The 19,860-nt window shown below is 48.1% G+C and overlaps 1 protein-coding gene across 2 annotated transcripts in view; it reads left to right on the forward strand.

Moving 5' to 3' along the window:
* The first annotated feature begins 1,322 nt into the window (after nucleotides 1-1,322).
* SLC6A5 (solute carrier family 6 member 5) overlaps nucleotides 1,323-19,860 on the forward strand; it is a 60,237-nt gene continuing 41,699 nt past the window's right edge. Inside the window, exons 1-7 of one of the 2 annotated variants that reach the window (XM_030829048.1) lie at nucleotides 1,323-1,598; nucleotides 2,984-3,520; nucleotides 6,121-6,259; nucleotides 8,844-8,975; nucleotides 9,316-9,489; nucleotides 16,472-16,613; nucleotides 19,526-19,658. In XM_030829048.1, the coding sequence (XP_030684908.1) occupies nucleotides 1,596-1,598; nucleotides 2,984-3,520; nucleotides 6,121-6,259; nucleotides 8,844-8,975; nucleotides 9,316-9,489; nucleotides 16,472-16,613; nucleotides 19,526-19,658 (1,260 nt within the window). In that variant the 5' untranslated portion in view covers nucleotides 1,323-1,595. The remainder of the gene's footprint in view (nucleotides 1,599-2,983; nucleotides 3,521-6,120; nucleotides 6,260-8,843; nucleotides 8,976-9,315; nucleotides 9,490-16,471; nucleotides 16,614-19,525; nucleotides 19,659-19,860) is intronic. The other variant, XM_030829049.1, reaches the window with a different exon arrangement.

Genomic DNA, 19,860 nt, shown 5'->3' on the forward strand with positions numbered 1-19,860 from the left:
AAAAGCGACCTGAAATCCTCAAGGCGTCTCAAAAGAAAGATCTCCTCCTCCTGTCCCCACCAAAGGCAATGCAGACCGTGTGTCCCCAGCCAGCTGCCCTTTAGAGGGGCTAGCGGGTAGAGCCAACCAGCGGAGGCATCCAAACACTCTCGGGCTCTCCAGAGGGGCAGGAGGGTGCCCCTCAGTGCCCCCGGCGCCCGCCGCAATCTGCCACTGCAGCCTACGCCTGCGGCCGCCGCCGCCGCGACATTGTCCTCCCGCCGCGTGGGGACTGCCCAGCCGCTTGCGATGGCGCGAACCCCGAGGCAGTGGGCTGGGCTGTTGGCAGTAGGGAAGGGACAACGTGCTGTCTGTGGCTCCTCATCCTCAAGGCCAGGGGTTCCCCGAGCTAGACCGGCAAGGAAGGAGAGAAGGGAAGCATTTTGCTGATAATCCCCTTCTAGTCTCCAAACTATACCTTCTTTGTAAAGGCGTTTTCTCCTCTTCTGATTATAGCTATTGCATTGTACCAACAAGAAAGTCCATCTTTTTATCGCCACGGCCACCCCCAATCCCATCCCCTCCACGGTACGGTTGAACATCCTGGCATGGCTTTCCAGATTGCCAGCTCTCTTACCCCCCTTCCCCCCCATTGCTGGGCATCCCGATTTGGACGGTCTCTAAGGTCCCGCGCTGCCAAATGAGGCCTGGCTCTGGTAGGATTGTATTGAAAGGACTATAAAGAAAGAACGGGTTTCCCTTGACTTTGAAAGTGACATAAGAACTAGGTCTGTGTTGGAAAAACTTCGTTTTTATTTCTCTAAAACGTCTTCAGAAAAGCTTAAAAAATGCAATGAAAACGGTTATACTCAGAATTTTCTCGATTGTGTTAACAGAAATAGGAACAGAAATACTAGATCTCAATTTTTAAGCAAAAAACCCAGGATTCCTCCAAGACTCACTGACTGGAAGGGTAGTGATGTGAGAATCTGAAGTCCACATACATGCTAGGTAGGTACACCTTGATAAATGCAGGATCCATGCCTGCTTCAGTCATCGCAGAGCTGTGGGGCTATGCGCAGACCCTCAATCTCTTTCGGATTAATATTTTCGGAATCCCTGAAGATAAGGGGAGAGAGCAATGGAATCTAGTGAAAGGGAAAGAGAAGACAGTGATTTAGCTGCCTCCCCCCACCTCTACAGCCCGATCCACTCTGTTGGCGGCTGCGCCTTGCCTTGGGTGCAGTGGGACGTGTCCCTCCCATGTTTCCCTTAATTAGGAGGAGGCAAATTTCTGTCTTCCCCTCCTGCCCGTTTCGGTTTAGTAATCAGACCACATGAGTCACGCCAAACACGCAGCCCCCTCCCGCTGGAGTGACAACTGGCCAGCATACTCTAGGCTGTTGTCCCTTTAAAACTTGAATCCAAGGGGGTAATGATTTATCAAACTTGTATTATCAAGAAAATGTCAAACCAAGGGCACCTTGCTTTGCACTGACGCAAACCCGGCCTTTCCCAAGGAGATATAGAAAGCGCCTCTCCTGCCGAAGCCAAACCCAGTCTTGTCAATAGCGGGTTTCACCCTCCACCGGTTCAATCTGTTGCCTGTGTCAGACATGGTGAGTGTTTGCTTTTGTTCTTTCAAGAGGAAAGGGGGCTGAGGGGATAGGGAAAGCAGATTCGTTTTGGCTGTTTCTTTTGGAGATGTCTGTGCATTGGGTGGGGGGAAACGGGGCGACGACGAGAACAATTCTCGCAGCCCTAGGTATTTGTACTTGTGAGCGTCACCTGAGGTCGCAAAGAGGTTTCCTAGGCTGTAGAGCTGAGAGGTTGGCTGTGGCTCCTAAAGACCCGATCCTGGGCACTGTCCTCGGTGCTGAAAAGCCAGATGCCGGTACAGAGGCGAGTTGCTCTGGGTCCTAGAGGCTACTGAGACAGATGCTGGCTGAAGCCGAGTTACTTAGATTTGTGCAAACTGAGGAGTTCTATTTTGCGTGTTTGTGAAAGGGGGTTAGACGAGAGGAGTGTGGTGGAGGTGAAGATAATAGGATTATTCTTACAGTGTAATAATAATTATCGGTGCTAATGTTTAGGAAGCCCTGAAAGATAACACGAGGGGAGAAAGTGGATAGAAAAACCACGGCTGGCAGTTCTTTTCATTTGAAAGTGAATTGGGAAAAAGCGAATAAAAATTAGTCATGAGTTTTGGTACTCAAGCAAGCTAGAGTTGTGAAGGATGTTAGACTCCTGTGAATAGTTATGCAAAAAGAAAAACCCAAACAAAAGAACAAAAAAACTTTGCATATTCTTTTACATGTCTGGGAATCTGGAAGTGAACACAAGTTGTGTAAGATAACAAACCTAGTTACTACTCTGTGTCTTAAATTTAGTTTATTATCGTTGTAGGTTTTTCTGTGGTTATTTTGATCGCGATTCTTAACCTTGTCTTTGCTACCTGGCGGGAGGAGCTGGGTTGTGGAGCGCTGGGACTCAACCAATTTGGCCTCAAGGGCTCGCAGGTGCCAGGGCATCAGCTTTGTGGCCACAGCTTGTCTATGGGGGAAAAAAGCAATGTGCATTGTTGAATGACAAAGGAAATGGGGCGGAAAATTAAAGAATCTTTCTACAGTGGTGATGGAGATGCGGGCACCCACAGCTGTGATGTGAAATCCAAAGAGGGAGGGGAGCTCATGACTCTAGGGCTATTTCCACTCCCCCTTTACCCTTACAAAATTACATTTCTGCCTCTTTTCTTAGTTCATCCTCCACTAGGGAGGGAATATTAGCTTCTTTTTGTCATCTGGTTATTGATGAAGCGGGCAAATTGAGAAATACTGATTGCAGCCTTTCTTTAAAAAAAAATTCAGATTCCAATTTGCTTCCCTAGATATTGTGTCTGGACCGAGATTGTGCTTCCCCAGATATTGTGTCTCCATATGTAGATACAGGTATTTTAAAAGCTATTGTGACTTTGTTTTGCACGAACTCGACATTGTGTTTGCAGGATTGCAGTGCTTCCAAGGAAATGAATAAACAGCCAGCCAACAGCCCGGAGGCGGCGGCGGCGCAGGTCCACCCGGATGGCCCATGCGCTCCCAGGACGAGCCCGGAGCAGGAGCTTCCCGCGGCTGCCGCCCCGCCGCCGCCACGTGTGCCCAGGTCCGCTTCCACCGGCGCCCAAAGTTTCCAGTCAGCGGACGCGCGAGCCTGCGAGGCTGAGCGGCCAGGAGTGGGGTCTTGCAAACTCAGTAGCCCGCGGGCGCAGGCGGCCTCTGCAGCTCTGCGGGACTTGAGAGAGGCGCAAGGCGCGCAGGCCCCCCCACCTCCTGGGAGCTCCCTGCCCGGCAACGCGCTGCACTGTAAGATCCCTTCTCTGCGAGGCCCGGAGGGGGATGCGAACGTGAGTGTGGGCAAGGGTACCCTGGAGCGGAACAATACCCCTGCTGTGGGCTGGGTGAACATGAGCCAGAGCACCGTGGTGCTGGGCACGGATGGAATCACGTCCGTGCTCCCGGGCAGCGTGGCCACCGTTGCCACCCAGGTAAGCAGGTTGCATTCGGCCCGCACAGTGTCCTACTCTCCAGCTGCGCGAGAGAGGCCAGCCGGGCCGTGGCGGGTGCACGTATGCTGATGGGGAAACCGGTTGGCAGTGCCAGGTGATGGATGCGGGAGGCGGCTTTGGGGCTTCGGAAGCTCGCACTGCGCTGGGGTCGGCAGTTCAGGGCGCGAGGGCTGCAGTGACCCTGCCAGAGGGGCCACGACCTGCCCCTTCCCAGCCTTGGCGGTAGCGGGAATACAGGTCCAGATCCACGAAGCAGTTGAGGCAGATAGTTCCACCCTTTTATGCAGACAGACTCCCTCTCCTGCCAATGACTGTCTTTTCTTTTCAAAAATAATTTCTTAATTAAACAAAAAGAGGGTTAAAATTCAGAACAAAGCCAGGTGGTGGTGGCTGGGGGTGGAGGGGTAGGAGGATAATAGTATAAGTTTTGTAGCCTTTACACTGCCAGTTACGCTTATTACGGGAGAACTCATTTGATGCGAGGTAGGTTTACCTGAGGCTACTGAAGCTTAAGCTTTGGGGCCTGTCCTTTGCCTGGGCCCTTCCAAAACTTGGTGTCTACTTTTGCCGTAGTTTTCGATTTTTTCCCCTAAAGTAACCTCCCTCAATTGTATAAGCTTCAGGCCCCACCAATCTTAATCCCCTTTTGCATTTGATCCTTTACCACTTAATTAGAGGCGTGAAAAACCCACAGAGCAAATCCCAATCCTTGGGTTATGAATAAAGGCAGCTTTTGCTGGTGGTCTGCTATCTCATATAGGCTTTTGTTCTCTTCCATTTCCGTCTCATCTCTCTCCTTCCTTCTTTGATCTCTTCTTTCTTCTGTCCTTTTTCATCGACTTCAGCTCTTCCGTTCTCATTGCCTGCCTTTCTGCTATTTCCTCTCCTCTCCTGGCCTCAGGGGCTATGCATATATCCAGCAGTGGGGCCCGGACCAAAATTCGTGCCTGTGTGAGGTTTAGGATTTATACAGCCCTTCTATCCTTAGTCACTCTAGTGTTTGCACATACACACACACGCGTACACACTCACACTTATCCACAGGCCCACATAGCAGGAGCTTATGGTGTCAGAACTAGAAATAAACAGAATTTCCCACTTGCCTTTCCTTTTGGGGTCCACATCTGGAGTGTTTTTCTATGTATATTATCTGCCTCTGACAGCATGTATCCCACAGTGTGACCCCAGGTGGAGCAGAATATTTGTTTCACTTGTCTTGTTTAACCTCCGCACTGCGGCAGAAGGAGCTGGAACTCCCACCCTTTGCAGCCCTGGAAGGATTGAAGGGTGGGATTAGGAATGGAGGTGGTCTGTGTGTGGGAGGATTAGAGGGAGGATGTTAAAGATGTTTGATTTCTGGAAGTACTTATTTTCAGCCCTGCCCATCTTTCTGATTGTACCTTTCTGACACTCACCCTGGCCCTTTCTCCCTCCCTAAGACTTCTCCTGACAGCCGCTGCTGTGTCTTCCACAGCCTGTAGAAAAGTATGAGATCTATCAGGAGGTGAAGGGTGACTGAGGAGGTGAAAACTGTGCGGCGGCCTGAGTCCCTGGAAAGCTTTGTGCAGTGTCTAGGTGTCCTGAACATTTTCGGAGTTTATTTGGGGTTGTCTCCCCGCATTTTTCCTGCTTAGTAGTGAGGCATTCCAGGACCAGGCACTGCCCCAAGAAAGCATCTTAGTGTGAGCTTGAAGAAATGGGCCTCAAAGATTCATAGACTGCTGGAGCTGGCAAGGGCTTCAGGGAACAGTTATTCTAAGCCTCTTTTACAGATGAGACACGGAGGTTCAGAGAGAGCAAGTGGCTTGCCTGGGGTTATCCAGCTGGTTGTTAGTAAAATTTAGACCAGAACTCAAGGTTGTAGATGGCTTGTCTCTTCCCATATCAACCTTTTTTGTTTGTTTGTTTTCCCTCTTGTTTCACCTTCAGATCTCCCTCCTGCCCATCTCCCTTGCATTAGTCTTGAAAGATGCCTTCTTAAATTAGTTGACCAGGCAGGTTCTGGTTTGGTCAAGAAAGTAAGGCAGGGGCTCTGGCTGGCTTCGGCATTGCAGCTCTTTCAGGTCTTGGCACACACTCTAAAGGAAGAAACGGCTGAGGAGGGGGTGTGGTGAAGGCTTTTTTTGTGGGAGAGGGTTAATTAGGAACCTGCTTGCTGGGAACTCCAGGCATGATGTTGGGGGAGCCTGCTTGCCAAATAAATTCTTGGTGAGGGGTTGGGGATGGAGGGACCTGCTTGCAATCACCTTACAGGTCCAAGGTTTGGGGAGAGCTGCTTGCTGGTGCGCCCTGACTGTATGATCTGGGAAAGAGGGGTTTTGGGTCTGTTTAAGATGGATCTTCAGATCAGAATTGAGGACCTGCTTGCTGACTGACTCTCAGTGCAGGGTTGAGGGGTGAGGTCCATGCTTGTAGATGCATCCTTTCTTTAGATTTGGGGTCCTGCTTGCCGATGCATCCTCGGTTGAAAAGTGGGAGCCTGCTTGCTGGGAAGGACCCCTAGCGGGGGGAAGGGTGGAAGGGGCCTGCTTGTGGACCTACTCGGGGCTGTTATCGACAATGTGCTTTTCCGCCCCCAGGAGGACGAGCAAGGGGATGAGAATAAGGCCCGAGGGAACTGGTCCAGCAAACTGGACTTCATCCTGTCCATGGTGGGGTACGCAGTGGGGCTGGGCAATGTCTGGAGGTTTCCCTACCTGGCCTTCCAGAACGGGGGAGGTATGGCTTTTCCGCTCTTTCCGCCTGCGGCGGGGCGGGGCGGGCACCTGAGGGTTGGATGGGACAGGAGCCCTCAGGCAGGGCCGCCGGGCGGGGAGGCTCAGGACAGCCTCCTCAGGCTCCAGCCCTACACCTCGTAGGCGTGAGTGCATAACCAGAGGGCGGGGGCGACCATAATCCATCGGCATTAGATCCCGGAGTATCTTATCTAGAGAGGGGCGCAAGGGAGGAGTGAGGCCCCACAAACCCCCACTGACCCAGTTTTGGGGCCTAGGCCCTGAGCCACGTAAGCACGGGTACTAGCGGTCAAGTGTTCAGAGAGCGGCGGCCCTCCGGGCATCCAACGAGGTTAGAGCCAGCAGCTGTACAGTCCTGGAGCCCTGATTCAGGATTATATCCTGTCCTCCTAGGGGACTCCTTAGGCGAGCTAGGAGGTGAGGGGGAATGGGTTGAGGCTGTGCTGTCAAAAACCTCTCAGAAGTGCCTGCCCCCACCCCCCCGCCTTCTTCTGCTTCTTGAAGCAGAACATATTTTGATTTTAGTAAAATCGTACAGCGAAAACAGGTTTCTTTCATTTGCACTAAATTGGGGGAAGATGCTGCTTTTGAAGGAAAGCCGTTTCAGAGATGGGGAGGACTCTAGTTAGGCGTGCATCGGCTGCTGGACCACTATGCTCCCTTGTACCTCTTCTGTACCCGCCGAGGAGGGACCTGGCACATTCAAGATCCCTCTGGCCCTCCCAACGTTTAGGTGCCGCGGGGCCGTCTGCTGTCTAGCAATAGGAATTTGAACCTAGAGCCCCGTCCCACATCTTCTCAACTGGACCGAAGGGACAAGCAATGCACTTCTTCACCCCATAGATCAGGCATTTTAAGGGTTTTTGTTCTTTTGTTTTTGTCTCTTGGGTCCGCTTCAGGCGGAATTTGTTGCAGCAGAACGGACAGGTGCTGCACCACCCGACGGTTAAAGCGCAAAACATAGGCCACTACTCCCCTCCTCTCCAGTTCCAAATTAGGACACTTTGACAAGTACTTATGAGGACCGCAGAGCGTTTGCCATCGGGGGTGCCCTGAAAACAGTCCAGGTACCGGCCACACGAATAGAGGCACCCAGATAGGTTCCCGTTTGGTTTTCCGCAGGGCGCCCTTTGGCCGGGATGCTACAACAAGGCTTCCAGTGACTAGAAGGGGAGTGGGTACTCAGGGTAGTGGATGGGGAAGGAGTTCCAGCAAAAGGAGGTTGGCCCGCGCAAGTGCCCGCGCTTTGCCCGCCCGGGATCTGCGAAGAGTGAGGGAGCAGATCTCAGGCCTCCGGAGGAGCCAGGCTCTGCGATGGGAGGCAGCCTGTTCCGCACTGCGGCTCGACGCCCCACAGCCCTCGGTGCGGGGTGGAGGGCTCGCCGCTCCTTTTCAGGAGCAGAGGAGGACGGCACAATCCCTGTCTTGAGAGGATAAAGCAGGACCCCGGTTTTACTGCCCAGCAGCCCGTGGCTGCCCCTGGGCCTTCCTGGCTTGGAGAGTCCCGGGCAGGAAAGGTCCTGCCATCAAACAGGAAGTGCGGAGGGGCGGGAGCATGAAGAGTAGACTGGAGAAAGATCAGTTTTCCCTCCGCTGAGGCCAGCGTTCTGCGCTCGCGCATCTCCAGTACCCACCTTGACTCTGGCCCATGCAGCAGCACGTTCTGGTCAAAACCTTCTCAAAAATCATGACCATTCCCCAAGTCCCTCCCAAACAACCTCAAAGAATGTTGAAGGGAAAGAACCCTAGAGAAGTCTCAGCGACTCTATGGAGGCCTGCCAAGTACTATTGCCCTAGACGGGGCATTTTGAGGAATAAAGAGATGCAGCACAAACAACATTAGGGGCTCACAGACTGAACAAGACACTTACATAAAAATTATCAAGTGATCGGTGCCTGGAGCAAGGAACTGTGGGGACACAGCAGGGAGACTTCTTGGAGGAGGAAGCATTTGAGTTGACCTTGAAGGATGGAAGGAACTTCTTATATGGAGAAGGGCGTTGAGAAGTGTGTGATGGGGATGGAGATGGGTTTAGGAAGAAGGATGGGTATCCCCCAACGGCTGTCTGGCAGAGCCTGCCCAACCCTGGTTGGCAGAAGGTGTTCAGGTAACTTACTGTAGAGGAGGGCTCCTGGAGTTTAGCTTAGAAGATTTTGAGTCCTGGGAGGGCTGAGGCTCTGATAAGATTTCACCAACCTGAATCCAGTAGTGAGTCAAAGGCATGGACTGGTTGAGCTCTGGGAGGGCTTAATTTTGGGAAATTGAAGTGCTATAATAGAAAAAGAAAATAATAAAACCCCATCAGCACATATCCCTAGCCATCTGCCAGTGGAGAATTGATATAAGGAGTGTATTTGCATGGGTACCCTTATACTTTTTGGAGGAGGGCTCTTAAATATCTGTGGGTGACTGTTGCTGAGAAAGGACATCAAAGGCTTCTTCAGGAATGGAGCTAAATTGTCCTTTAGTTCTTTGAGAGGGAGCCCAGCCCCCAACCCAGAGGGTTGAGGAGGGCAGCAGCCTGCTTTTGCCTCCCAGGGCTCTCACTCCCCACTCTCTTTCCAAGGTGCCTTCCTCATCCCTTACCTGATGATGCTGGCTCTGGCTGGATTACCCATCTTCTTCTTGGAGGTGTCGCTGGGCCAGTTTGCCAGCCAGGGGCCAGTGTCTGTGTGGAAGGCCATCCCAGCTCTACAAGGTGAGTCCAGCCTGCCGCTCAGCCTCCTCAGGCCCTTTCTTACTCTGTCCCCTCTGGCACCATGCAGCCCCAGGGAGGGAGACCTGCCTTTGTGGTTAATAAGACTGACTCTTTCCTTCCTTTATATGGTCCTTCTGAATAATGGCCCAAGATCGCCTCTGGCATTGTTGAGTTCCCAGCAGAATGCCTTCATATCCCTGGTAGACATACAGTCCACTCTTCTATTAGTGCATCCATTCTGTACAAGAGAGCCTAGACCTAAGTCCCCACCCTATGCCCAACTCTAAGAATTCCATAGCATTTAAGATGGAATGAACCCCTGGAATTTTTGCTTCTGCAGGCTGTGGCATCGCGATGCTGATCATCTCTGTCCTAATAGCCATATACTACAATGTGATTATTTGCTATACACTTTTCTACCTGTTTGCCTCCTTTGTGTCTGTACTACCCTGGGGCTCCTGCAACAACCCTTGGAATACGCCAGAATGCAAAGATAAAACCAAACTTTTATTAGGTAAGTTTGGAAATATCTGCTTTAGGTGTGTGTATTCTAAACTATCCATTTATTCAGCAAAATAATTGAACATATATTATGCATGCTAGGACCTATACTAGGTTCCGGGAACACAGAGATTACATCAAACTATCAAATATACTTAATTCTAACATTTAAGGAGCTTCTGGCCCAGAGGAGGGCGTAATCTAATTTTTGTTTGCTTACGAATTGCTGAAATCTTTGTTAAAAATGCAGGTTCACAGGGGCACAAGATAGTCTGATTTATAGATTTGGTTGGGTTCAGAAAATTTGCATTTTAACAAGTCGTTGTAGAATCTTATTTTGTTTTATAGTGTTTCTTAGAGTAGCAGCATTACCTGGATGGTGGTTAGAAGCCCCGCCCTAGCCTTTGTGAATGAGATTTGCATTTTAACTAGGTTCCCAGGTGGCTTATCTGCACGGTACAATTTGAAAAGTGATGGTCTAATTCCTAGAGTCCAGGAGAGCGATCCTGGGGCCAGACTTCACAAGATACTGCTGAGTGCCTGAGGTGAATATGGGAGTGGACCCTTAGACCACTCTGATAAAAATGGAGTGTCTAGAAGAGGGCAAGCTACTGGGGAGTCAGGGAGTGTTCCTGGAAGATGTTTCAGATGTGAAATAGATTGAGACTTGAGGCCTTGGCGGAAAGTGTCAGCTTCCTGGGTCAAGGGCAAGAGAGTGAATGTGAGAAGTAGGGCAGCTATGTCAGAAAGTCTTTCTGGTCTATATCTCTGTCACTGACTGTATGTATGTCTGGGTCAAGTAACTTCTCTCTGGATCTGTTTTCCTTCTCTAAATAATAGAAATAAAAATATTCTTCCTCTACCTACCTTATGGGGATTGCTGTAAGGAGAAAAGAAATGAAGGGTGTGATACAGTTACAGAAGTATATAACTCTACAAATAAAAGGTGCTAGTAGCAGTCACTTTGGAAGCTCTGGTCATTTTAAAGGGAACCTAGAAACAAGTAATTTCTTCTTTCCCCAGTAGATCTGTTAATTCTCCTCAGCTAGGTCTGTGCCGAGACCAGCTTCCTGTGATCTCTGTATGATTGGCTCTTAGTGTTGCTCTCTGAAACCAGCTTTTTTCATGATGGAACTAGGACATTATTTAACCCTTCAAGTATATTAAGGGCAAAAAGATGAATTCTTCCCTGTCGCAGACTCAGAAAGATGCCATTCTTTTCTGCATTTTCTGCCATGAACATGTGTTTATTTTATAGTCTCTCTCTCTGTCTCTCCCTCTCTCTCTCTCTCTCTCTCTGTGTGTGTGTGTGTGTGTATTTAAAGCAGGCTGAGCATGTTGACTGGATCAGGCACACGAGTGGAGGCGCAAGAGGCACAGAAGCCCCTGTCCCTGGCTTCCAGTCTGGCTCACCATTGCCTGGGAGACATGAAAGGCAGAGCAAAGATATGACACAGCTCAGCTCCTACTCGTCTGGTATAAACCATTAAAATGATGCAAGCTCTGAGCACAAGGAAACAATGTACATTTTTCACGCTGATTGTTTCCTGCGAGTATATGACCAGGCTGAGCAGATGCTATCTCATTCTTACCCAGTGTTTTAATTTTTTTTTTTTTTGGTGAAAAGAAAACCAAGGTGTCAATCCACACTCTTTCTTTGTGCAGCCCCTCCATCTGTCATTCTCTGTGTTATTAGCACATGAGTGTGTTCTGTTCCTGGGGCCAGGCTATCCCTTGCAGGGGTATTGGTCCTTTGGAATTCTGGGGTGACTTAGAAAAGTTGATGGTGGCCTGACTTGCAGAGCCCCACTGCTCTGCTGGACAAATCAGGAATCTAGACAACGGATATTCCCAGGCTGTTTCCCAAATGGTCATACTGAGCAACACTTCCTTAAGAGATGGGTAAACTCTTTCCCCAGCATTTCCCACCAATTGCCTTCCAGTCTCACCTTCTCTCTCACAACCCCATAACTACCCACACCCTGCGACTGCTGGGTAAAAGGACTCATCCCAGGAGAGGGGCTGAATGGCTAGCTACTGTGACCTTCATGTGCAGCTTGGAGCTGCCCCATGACACTCTCAGTGCTGCAAGGGACACATTCCATGGGGATACCAGGCAACCATACCCACTCCAGCCCCAGAGGAAAGCCCTGGATCTGTGGGTGGGGAGAGGCAGCGTCTGCCACATCTTTCTCTGATGCAGATTGTAAGAGAGGCTGCCGTCTTTAGGGTGACTCAACTCTCCAAGTATCTGTAATGGAGAATGACTAGTCTGTGCCCTGTCAAGTGAGACCAGCGGCTTTACGTGAAAATAGGAGCTAGCTGGGTCACGTAAAATAGGAACAACATAAATACCATTTCTATTTCTGGAATGGCTTCATTTTCATTACAACTTTAATTAAACGATTCCTTTTCTCCCTGGTCTTTCATGTGCTTTCATTTGTTAATAATTGCCCGAGTAAAGAGAATCCCATTCCACAGCTTCCAATGTAGCACGATCATTATCGCTGTTCTTTGTTAGGGGTTGCGGGGCCGCAGAGCTCTCTGATGAGATGGCCCCTCATTCCCTTGTCGGGGGACTCGAAGGCGCCGGGCGCTGGGAAGCATGCTCCTGCCGCCCGGTGGTGCGAGGGGATATTGCAGGAGGCTTGAGGCTGCGGAGCGAGCGAGTGGGGAGCCTGGGAGCCCTGCTGCATTGCTGCAGGAACGGTGACCTTGTGCTGCTGCGGCGGCAGTGATCTACAGATATCCAGAGACGCTCTCTAGTGAGGCTGCCTGAGTGCTTCACAACTGCAACTTGGGAAGCGAGAGATTTGGTGTTTGACCTCGTGTTAGTGATCTCTCCAGTCTTGGGTGGACGTAATGCTTGGCAGGAGGGCGAGAAATAACTTATGTGCTTATTTACAGGACAGAGATATGGAGTGTTCTTTAATTGTCTTCATTCATGTCACTGCTGGGGGAAACAAAAGCTTTCCTGGTAAATATTTGATAATGATTAGGTGGGAATCCTCCTGAAACTCTGTTATTTGATTAAAGAAGATACTTTGAATAGGAAGATATTTTTAGGCTCTGAAGTGGAGATTCTCAACCAGGGGAGATTTTGCAGGACATTTGGCAACGTTCAGAGACGTTTTTCATTGTTGCAGCTGGGTGGGCTCCTGGCATTTAGTAGGTGGAGGCCAGCGATTCTGCTAAATATCCTGCAATGCACAGGACGGTCCCACAGCCAAGAATTATTAAAGCTGTCCTTGCAGCGTTAACAAGAATTCTAGACAGAAGTATTGTTATAATCAGCATTAATCAGGCTGTGCTTGACTCATTTCCTTGAAACCAAAAGTTGAGTAACACTACATACATTTGCATCCCCATTGCTCCTATAGGTGAGATTTCCGATGTTACAATCATAAGGCTTTTGTTTAAGAACTGCTTAAGCAGATCCTGAATTCCAGCAAAACAGCTGATGCCAACCAGTTTAAAGACTCCTACCAGCTTTAAGCAGGGGCTCATGCCTGTAATCCCAGCACTTTGGGAAGTCAAGGTGGATGGATCACTTGAGGCCAGGAGTTTGAGACCATCCTGGGCAACCTGGCAAAACGCTGTCTCTACTAAAAATACAAGAATTAGCTGGAAGTGTTGGCACACACCTGTAATCCCAGCTACTTTGGAGGCTGAGACATGAGAATCACTTGAACCCTGGAGGTAGAGGTTGCAGTGAGCAGAGATTGTGCCACTGGACCCCAGCCTGGGTGACACAGTGAGACTGTCTCAAAAACCAAAAAACAAACAAATGCAAAAGCACTCCCACAGAGGAACTGAATCAGTGTGAGAATACATTTCTTCATCTCTCTGTCCCAGGACTTCACCCTGCGCCCTTCAACCTACTCCAAAACCGCAGCTCCAAACTCTTTGGGGAGATGGATTTGAGGTTTCCTCCTATCTCCTTGTTCAGTGGGTCTTATGATTAAACCTCTTTCTCTGCTGCAGCGAAGGAAACTCTATTTGCTTCTTGTGAGTATATGACCAGGCTGAGCAGATCCTATCTCATTCTTACCCAGTGATTTATTTGTTTATTTATTTTGGTGAAACCAAGGTGTCAATCCCCACTCTTTCTTTGTGCAGCCCCTCCATCTGTCATTCTCTGTGTTATCAGCACATGAGCGTGTTCTGTTCCTGGGGCCAGGCTGTCCCTTGCAGGGGTATTGGTTCTTTGGAATTCTGGGATGACTTACAAAAGGCCCTCTTCTCTTAATTAAACCTCTTTCTCTGCTGCAAGGCAGTGTCTTGGTGATGTATTGACTCACTGTGCCTGTTGGGCAATGGACCTACTGTGGTTACTTTATCTGACCCCAAATGCCATTAGTACAGCTATTGAGAAACCTTGGTCTAAAGAACTACTGAAAGGGAAGGGATTCTTATTATTGTTTCCATTTTTACCCAACATTCTAAGAAACTCTGCGATGTGTATGGGAAGCAGTAGGCAATTTATGGCAGGCAAGTGGCCTTGTGGGAGATGATGTTGAAGACTAGAGATACTCTCTCCAGAAAAAGCCATGACAATGATGATTGAGTTATGGCTAACATTTACTGAGTGCCAGCTGTGTGCCAGGCATCGTGGGAAGGTTTTTCATTTGTGATCTCTTGTCATTTAGTCCTTACTGCAACCCTGAACAACTATGACCAGAAAATGGAGGCTTGGGCAAATGAACTCATTCAAGCTCTCGGGAGTAGTGGAACGTCTGAACTCACATTCTTGCCCACTGTGCTCTTCCATAGAGAACATAAATTGGGAGTCCATGCACCAGATCAAGCCTGCTTCTTAAAATTATTTATTTATTTTAGAGAAAGGGTCTCATTCTGTTGCCCAGGCTGGAGTGCAGTGGTGCCATCACAGCTCACTGCAACCTTGAACTCCTGGGCTTAAGCAATCCTCCTCCCTCAGCCTCCTGAGTAGTTAGGCCTATAGATGTGCAGTACTGCACCTGGCTAATTTTTAAAATCTTTTGTACAGATAGGGGTCTCGTTATGTTGCCTAGGCTGGTCTTGAAGTCTTGGGCTCAAGCCATCCTCCTGCCTTGGCTTCCCAAACTGTTGGGATTACAGGTGTGAGCCACCCTGCCCAGCCACTTTTTGTTATTGTTGCTCATGGTATTTAAAGACAATTTTAACACATTCCATATTTTTAAATGGAGATATTTCATGTAAGTTTATAGATTTTCTGCATCTTTTGCCACAACATCTGGAAAAGCTTGGCACTGATTGGCTGGAGTGCTCTCTGGTTGGCCACAGTCCCCACCTCTCTCTATTATTTTCCAATTTTATGCCTTCCTTATTTGTGTCATCATCCTGGCTTCTGTAGGTGTTTGAATTTATAATCCCTGCTCCCTATTCACATTGGAGTGCCTAAAGTCATTGACTCCAAAGAGAGAGCTTGTTACATCCTGGCTTGATGTATGACCTTGGCTAGCCACTGCATCCCTCTGTGCCCCAGTTTTCCTTATCTGTAACATAGAGATAATAACAGTACCTTCTCATAGGGGGTGATGTGAGGCTTAAATTAGTCAATGCATGTAAAGTACTTAAAACAGTGCCGTAAACGTGGTAACTGCCACATAAGTGTAAGTTGTTGTTGTTATTATTACTATGTGCTCCTTTGCAAAATAATGTCCTTTGGGATCAGTCCTGGTGGATTCTTTAAGGTATTTGTCGGCTTCTCTGTATTTTTAAATCTCTTAGAGAGGCATTGTAAAATGGTCAGAAAGACTTCAGATTCTTCCTATTTAAAATGACAATAATAATATATACCTCCTGGGTTTTATGAGGATTTCATGAGATCATCATTAAAGTGTTCAACACAGAGCCTGACATACTAAAACTCGCATGGTTAATTTCCTTTCTCCATCCCTGCCTACATCAGGCCTTCTCAACCTTGGTACTACTGATGTTTTGGACTAAATAATTCTTCTTCTTCTTCTTCTTCTTTTTTTTTTTTTTAAAGAGACATGGTCTTGCTTCATCACCCAGGCTGGGAATGTAGTGGCATGATCATGTCTCACTGCAGCCTTGCATTTCTGGGCTCAAGCAATCCTCCTGCCTCAGCCTCCCAAGTATTTAGGACTACAGGTGTGTACCATCATGCCTGGATTAAGGACTGAACGATTCTTTGTTGTTGGGGCTGTCCTGTGCATTGTAGGATATTTAGTATTTGCATCCCTGGCCTCTACTTATTAGATACCAGTAAGCACCAGGTCCCCGAGGTGTGACAACTAAAAATGTCTCCAGACTTGCCAAATATTTCCTGGGGAGAAAACTCATCCCCAGTTGAGCACCGCGCTGTTAGGTCCTGTCGCAGGGTCTGCGGTAGATGGCGTGGTTGCTGCCTCTGCTTACCCACGTGAGAGTAGAAAGTACACAGCACGTGTATCCTAGAGTACTTATTAAATGTGGTGCCAGGCTGTGGCTCCAAGGTGAACTTCTTAGAAAGCCTTCTGTAGCAGTATCCTTCAGGAGGTCTGTTTATTTTCTAATTAAATTTGTTTCAGCAATTTATTTATTTTCTGCAGAGCCATAAGGATCTGGGTTCAAATCCTGATTCTCTTCCTCATAAGCTGTGTGGCTTCAGTAGAGTTACCTACCTTTTTAAGCCTGTTTCCTTATTTTGAAAATGGAAGACTATAGTACCTCCTGCATAGGCTGTTGTGAGGATTAAATGAGATAACGCACGCAAAATGCTTGCCCACCACATAGAGAGTGCTCTGTAAATGCCTTTGTCATCAGTACAAGGTGCGGCTGTGGGGACTGGGGGCTCTGATGGAGAAAACATAATTCTTTGGTTCTTTTATTAATATATCTGGCTTTGCCCAGTTAATACTTTCCTGAAGTTACTCTCCAATATTTGCAAATGTTTTTGGCATTTGTTTTTAAACTGCTGCAGAGAGACACATCTCTGTTTTCTGTACAGATTTCACTGTGTTTCTATTCTGTCCTCTCCTAAACAGATTCCTGTGTTATCAGTGACCATCCGAAAATACAGATCAAGAACTCGACTTTCTGCATGACCGCCTATCCCAACTTGACAATGGTTAATTTCACCAGCCAGGCCAATAAGACATTTGTCAGTGGAAGTGAAGAGTATTTCAAGTAAGATGACTTTCTTTTTCCCTTTTTACCTTCTAAGAGAAACACAGTGAATTAATAAATATTCAATTTGCAGACCAGAGTTGTGGGTAGCCCAAGGGATGAGATCAGAGAGGAAGGTTTTTTTCCTGGTTTGGCTTCCAAGAGCAGATTGTCGTGTCTTGTGAGCCTGGAAAGCAGAGCTGGATGAATGACGGCAGTAGGAGCAGAATCAGTGAGGCTATAATTCATGACGCTGATGAAAAGCCCATTTCAAAACCTTGATCAAGTGTGATCTAAGTGGACTGTCAGTTAACCAGATTATTTTTTCTTCCATATGCACTTGGCTTCAGGGAAGAGAGACAAAAAGAAAAGAAGTCATGTTCAAAGATTTAGTGTAAATAAGAACAAATTCATTTTTTTCCTTTTTTTACAGCTTTGCCTTAGTTTTGTACTTTTTAATATCAGTATTGCTAGACATTGGAGATTGAGGTTCAGGGATACTTGAAGATCCTCAGCTACCATTGGAAGATTTAGTGAAGTTCATAAAATTATTATTTTCTTTTCTCTCTTCTTTTTTGAAATGGAGTCTTGCTCTGTTGCCCAGGCTGCAGTGCAGTGGCGCAATCTCAGCTCACTGCAAACTCTGCCTCCAGGTTCAAGTTATTCTCCTGCCTCAGCCTCCCAAGTAGCTGGGACTACAGGCTCGCGCCACCATGCCCGGCTAATTTTTTGTATTTTTAGAAGAATCGGGGTTTCACCGTGTTAGCCAGGCTGGCCTTGATCTCCTGACCTTGTGATCTGCCTGCCTCGGCCTCCCAAAGTGCTGGGATTACAGGCGTGAGCCACTGTACCCAGCCATGAAATTATATCTTAAGGGAGATAAATGTAGACAGAGTTCATCATAGGATACATAAAGAGTGTTCTCTAGCTAAACTTTAATTCAGGGGTTGTAAATTCAAATGCACTCGGGCATGGCAGGAATATAAATGAGTAAAGTGAAAATAAGTGAGATGATAGAGAGGGGTGAGGACTGTGGCAAACCAAAGAGGCTGCCTGTCACATGTAAGGAGGCCACTGGTTCCCAGCTCCTCTGATCACTGCCTTGTGAAAATGTGGGGCAGTGCTGCCAGAGCTTCTATTTTACAATAAAAGATGGAAATAAAATCTGGATTTTTATGTGATCTCTCCTATTTTAAATGGCAGCAAAATAATTCAAATAGAACATGGGGATCAAACAAAATGCATAAATCAATGAGCCTCCAGTTTGTGGCTTTCACTTAGATGATAACAAATGGTTGCTAATACCCCGACTCTTCTCCCAACTGTCATTATTTCCTATTCCTGGTTTTCTTTCCTGTAGACTCAGAGTGTACATAGTTGTTCCCTGCAGAACAGAAGGGAGAGTTACCTAATTAATTAAATAGTCCCCTTTGACCATAACTACCATGGGGGTATTAGGGTGGGCCTTTAATTCTCCCTGAGTGCTGAGCAACTGAGTCTGACCTGGTAGTACGATGAAATCTGAAAGACCGCCAAAAGCAGGTTTGCAAATCATTTTCCAGTACACTTAATCCATGCAGTCAGTTGTACTAGAAAGTGATTTGCAAACCTGCTTTTGGTGGCCTTTACTAATCCTCTGGGGCCAGTCTTGATTTCTAAGAAGAAATGTCATCAGGAGTTTCTTAGGACTTGTTTGAGGTCCTACAATTGAAGCATGGAGCAGTTGAGATGGCTAAGTCGTGGAATCGTCGACTATATGGTTTACCTATTTTGGGGATGGGACATGGAGAAGGTCTTTTTCCTTGCTTGGCAAATATGGTCCTCAGGGTTTTGCCTTGGAACCAAGTTTAGTTCCAGCCTTGGTCTTCCCTAGTCAACTCTGAGCCCAGGTTGTGCCAGGGTTTGGGCCCGAAAGAGACTCTGTCTGCACAGAGTTGGCCATCACTGTTATGAAAAGCATGGCTATGTGTTGCCAAACAGCCTCTCAAGCCAGCCGGCTGGACCAGGAGCGGGGCTGCTGCCTACATTTCCTTCAGCAGGTCAGAACGCTCTGGGCCATCATTCCTACAGTCCTGCAGAGCCTGGATGCTGGCTTGCCTTTCCTTTAGGTCACAGAAAAACATCAACCTACAAACACAGCAGTTTCACAGAGCATGTATGGCTAGATGGTTGCGGAGTAGAAAGAATTGTCTAAATCTGTTATCAGGCACTGTCCCTGAAGCTGCCTCCTGTCCTCAGGGGTGAGGCTGCCCTGCTAGCCATTTGGCCAGGCAGGCCACGATGTCTTCATTATCTATACGAGTTGCCAGCAGCAGCTACATCTGACCAGTGGCCTCTGTTGGCAGCTGCTCATCTGTCTTAGAATGTTTTGCCTGAGCAAGGTCTAGGCAGCCCCGCTTTTATAATTAAGCCAACCTCAGCCTCAGGACATGCCCACACAACTTGAACTACAGTCCGGGGCCACATTTTTCGCCCATTTAGCATATGCAGTTTCCACTATGTAATAATTTTTAAAATTAAAAATCACACAAATACTACCAGAATAAATTCTCATAAAAGAGTAGAGCAATACAGAAAACACACAAAAATCACCCTTGATGGTTCAGGGTTGCACTTCTCCTGGGGATGTGCTAGTGACAATGGAACTGACAGCCTTGTCCTGAAGCCTGCCCAGGGCCATGAGCAGTCTCCCAGCACATAATCAAGAGCACAGTAAATCCAGCTGGAGTCTCTGCAGACGGCTGTGGGCAAGAGCCCAGACCAGCAAATTCCCCACAGCCTGATGTGATTAGGTTCCCGATGGTGGGGCGGGTGGAGGATGCTGGGGTTTTGTGCAAGTCTCCTGGCTCTACTGGAGGCTTCAAGCCTGCTGCCTGTCACCTCCCTCTCTCCTTCTTTCTATCACTACCCCCATCCCTCCCTCCAATTCTCAGGTACTTTGTGCTGAAGATTTCTGCAGGGATTGAATATCCTGGCGAGATCAGGTGGCCACTGGCTTTCTGCCTCTTCCTGGCTTGGGTCATTGTGTATGCATCGTTGGCTAAAGGAATCAAGACTTCAGGAAAAGTAAGCACTTGGATTTATCTAAGTAAGAGAAAGCTGTGCGACACCCAGGGGTGGTTGCTTTGGGGAGCAGGCAGAGCACTGGAAAGAGAGTCAGGAGCTGCGGCTGCTAATTCTGACTCTGCCCTGGAGCAGCTGAAGGGCTGTGGGCAAGTGACTTCACTTTCATCTGCAAAATGGGGATAATAACACCTTTCTTGCAGGG

Source organism: Nomascus leucogenys, chromosome 15 (assembly GCF_006542625.1).
Source record: "Nomascus leucogenys isolate Asia chromosome 15, Asia_NLE_v1, whole genome shotgun sequence".
In the NCBI taxonomy this organism is placed as follows: Eukaryota; Metazoa; Chordata; class Mammalia; order Primates; family Hylobatidae; genus Nomascus; species Nomascus leucogenys.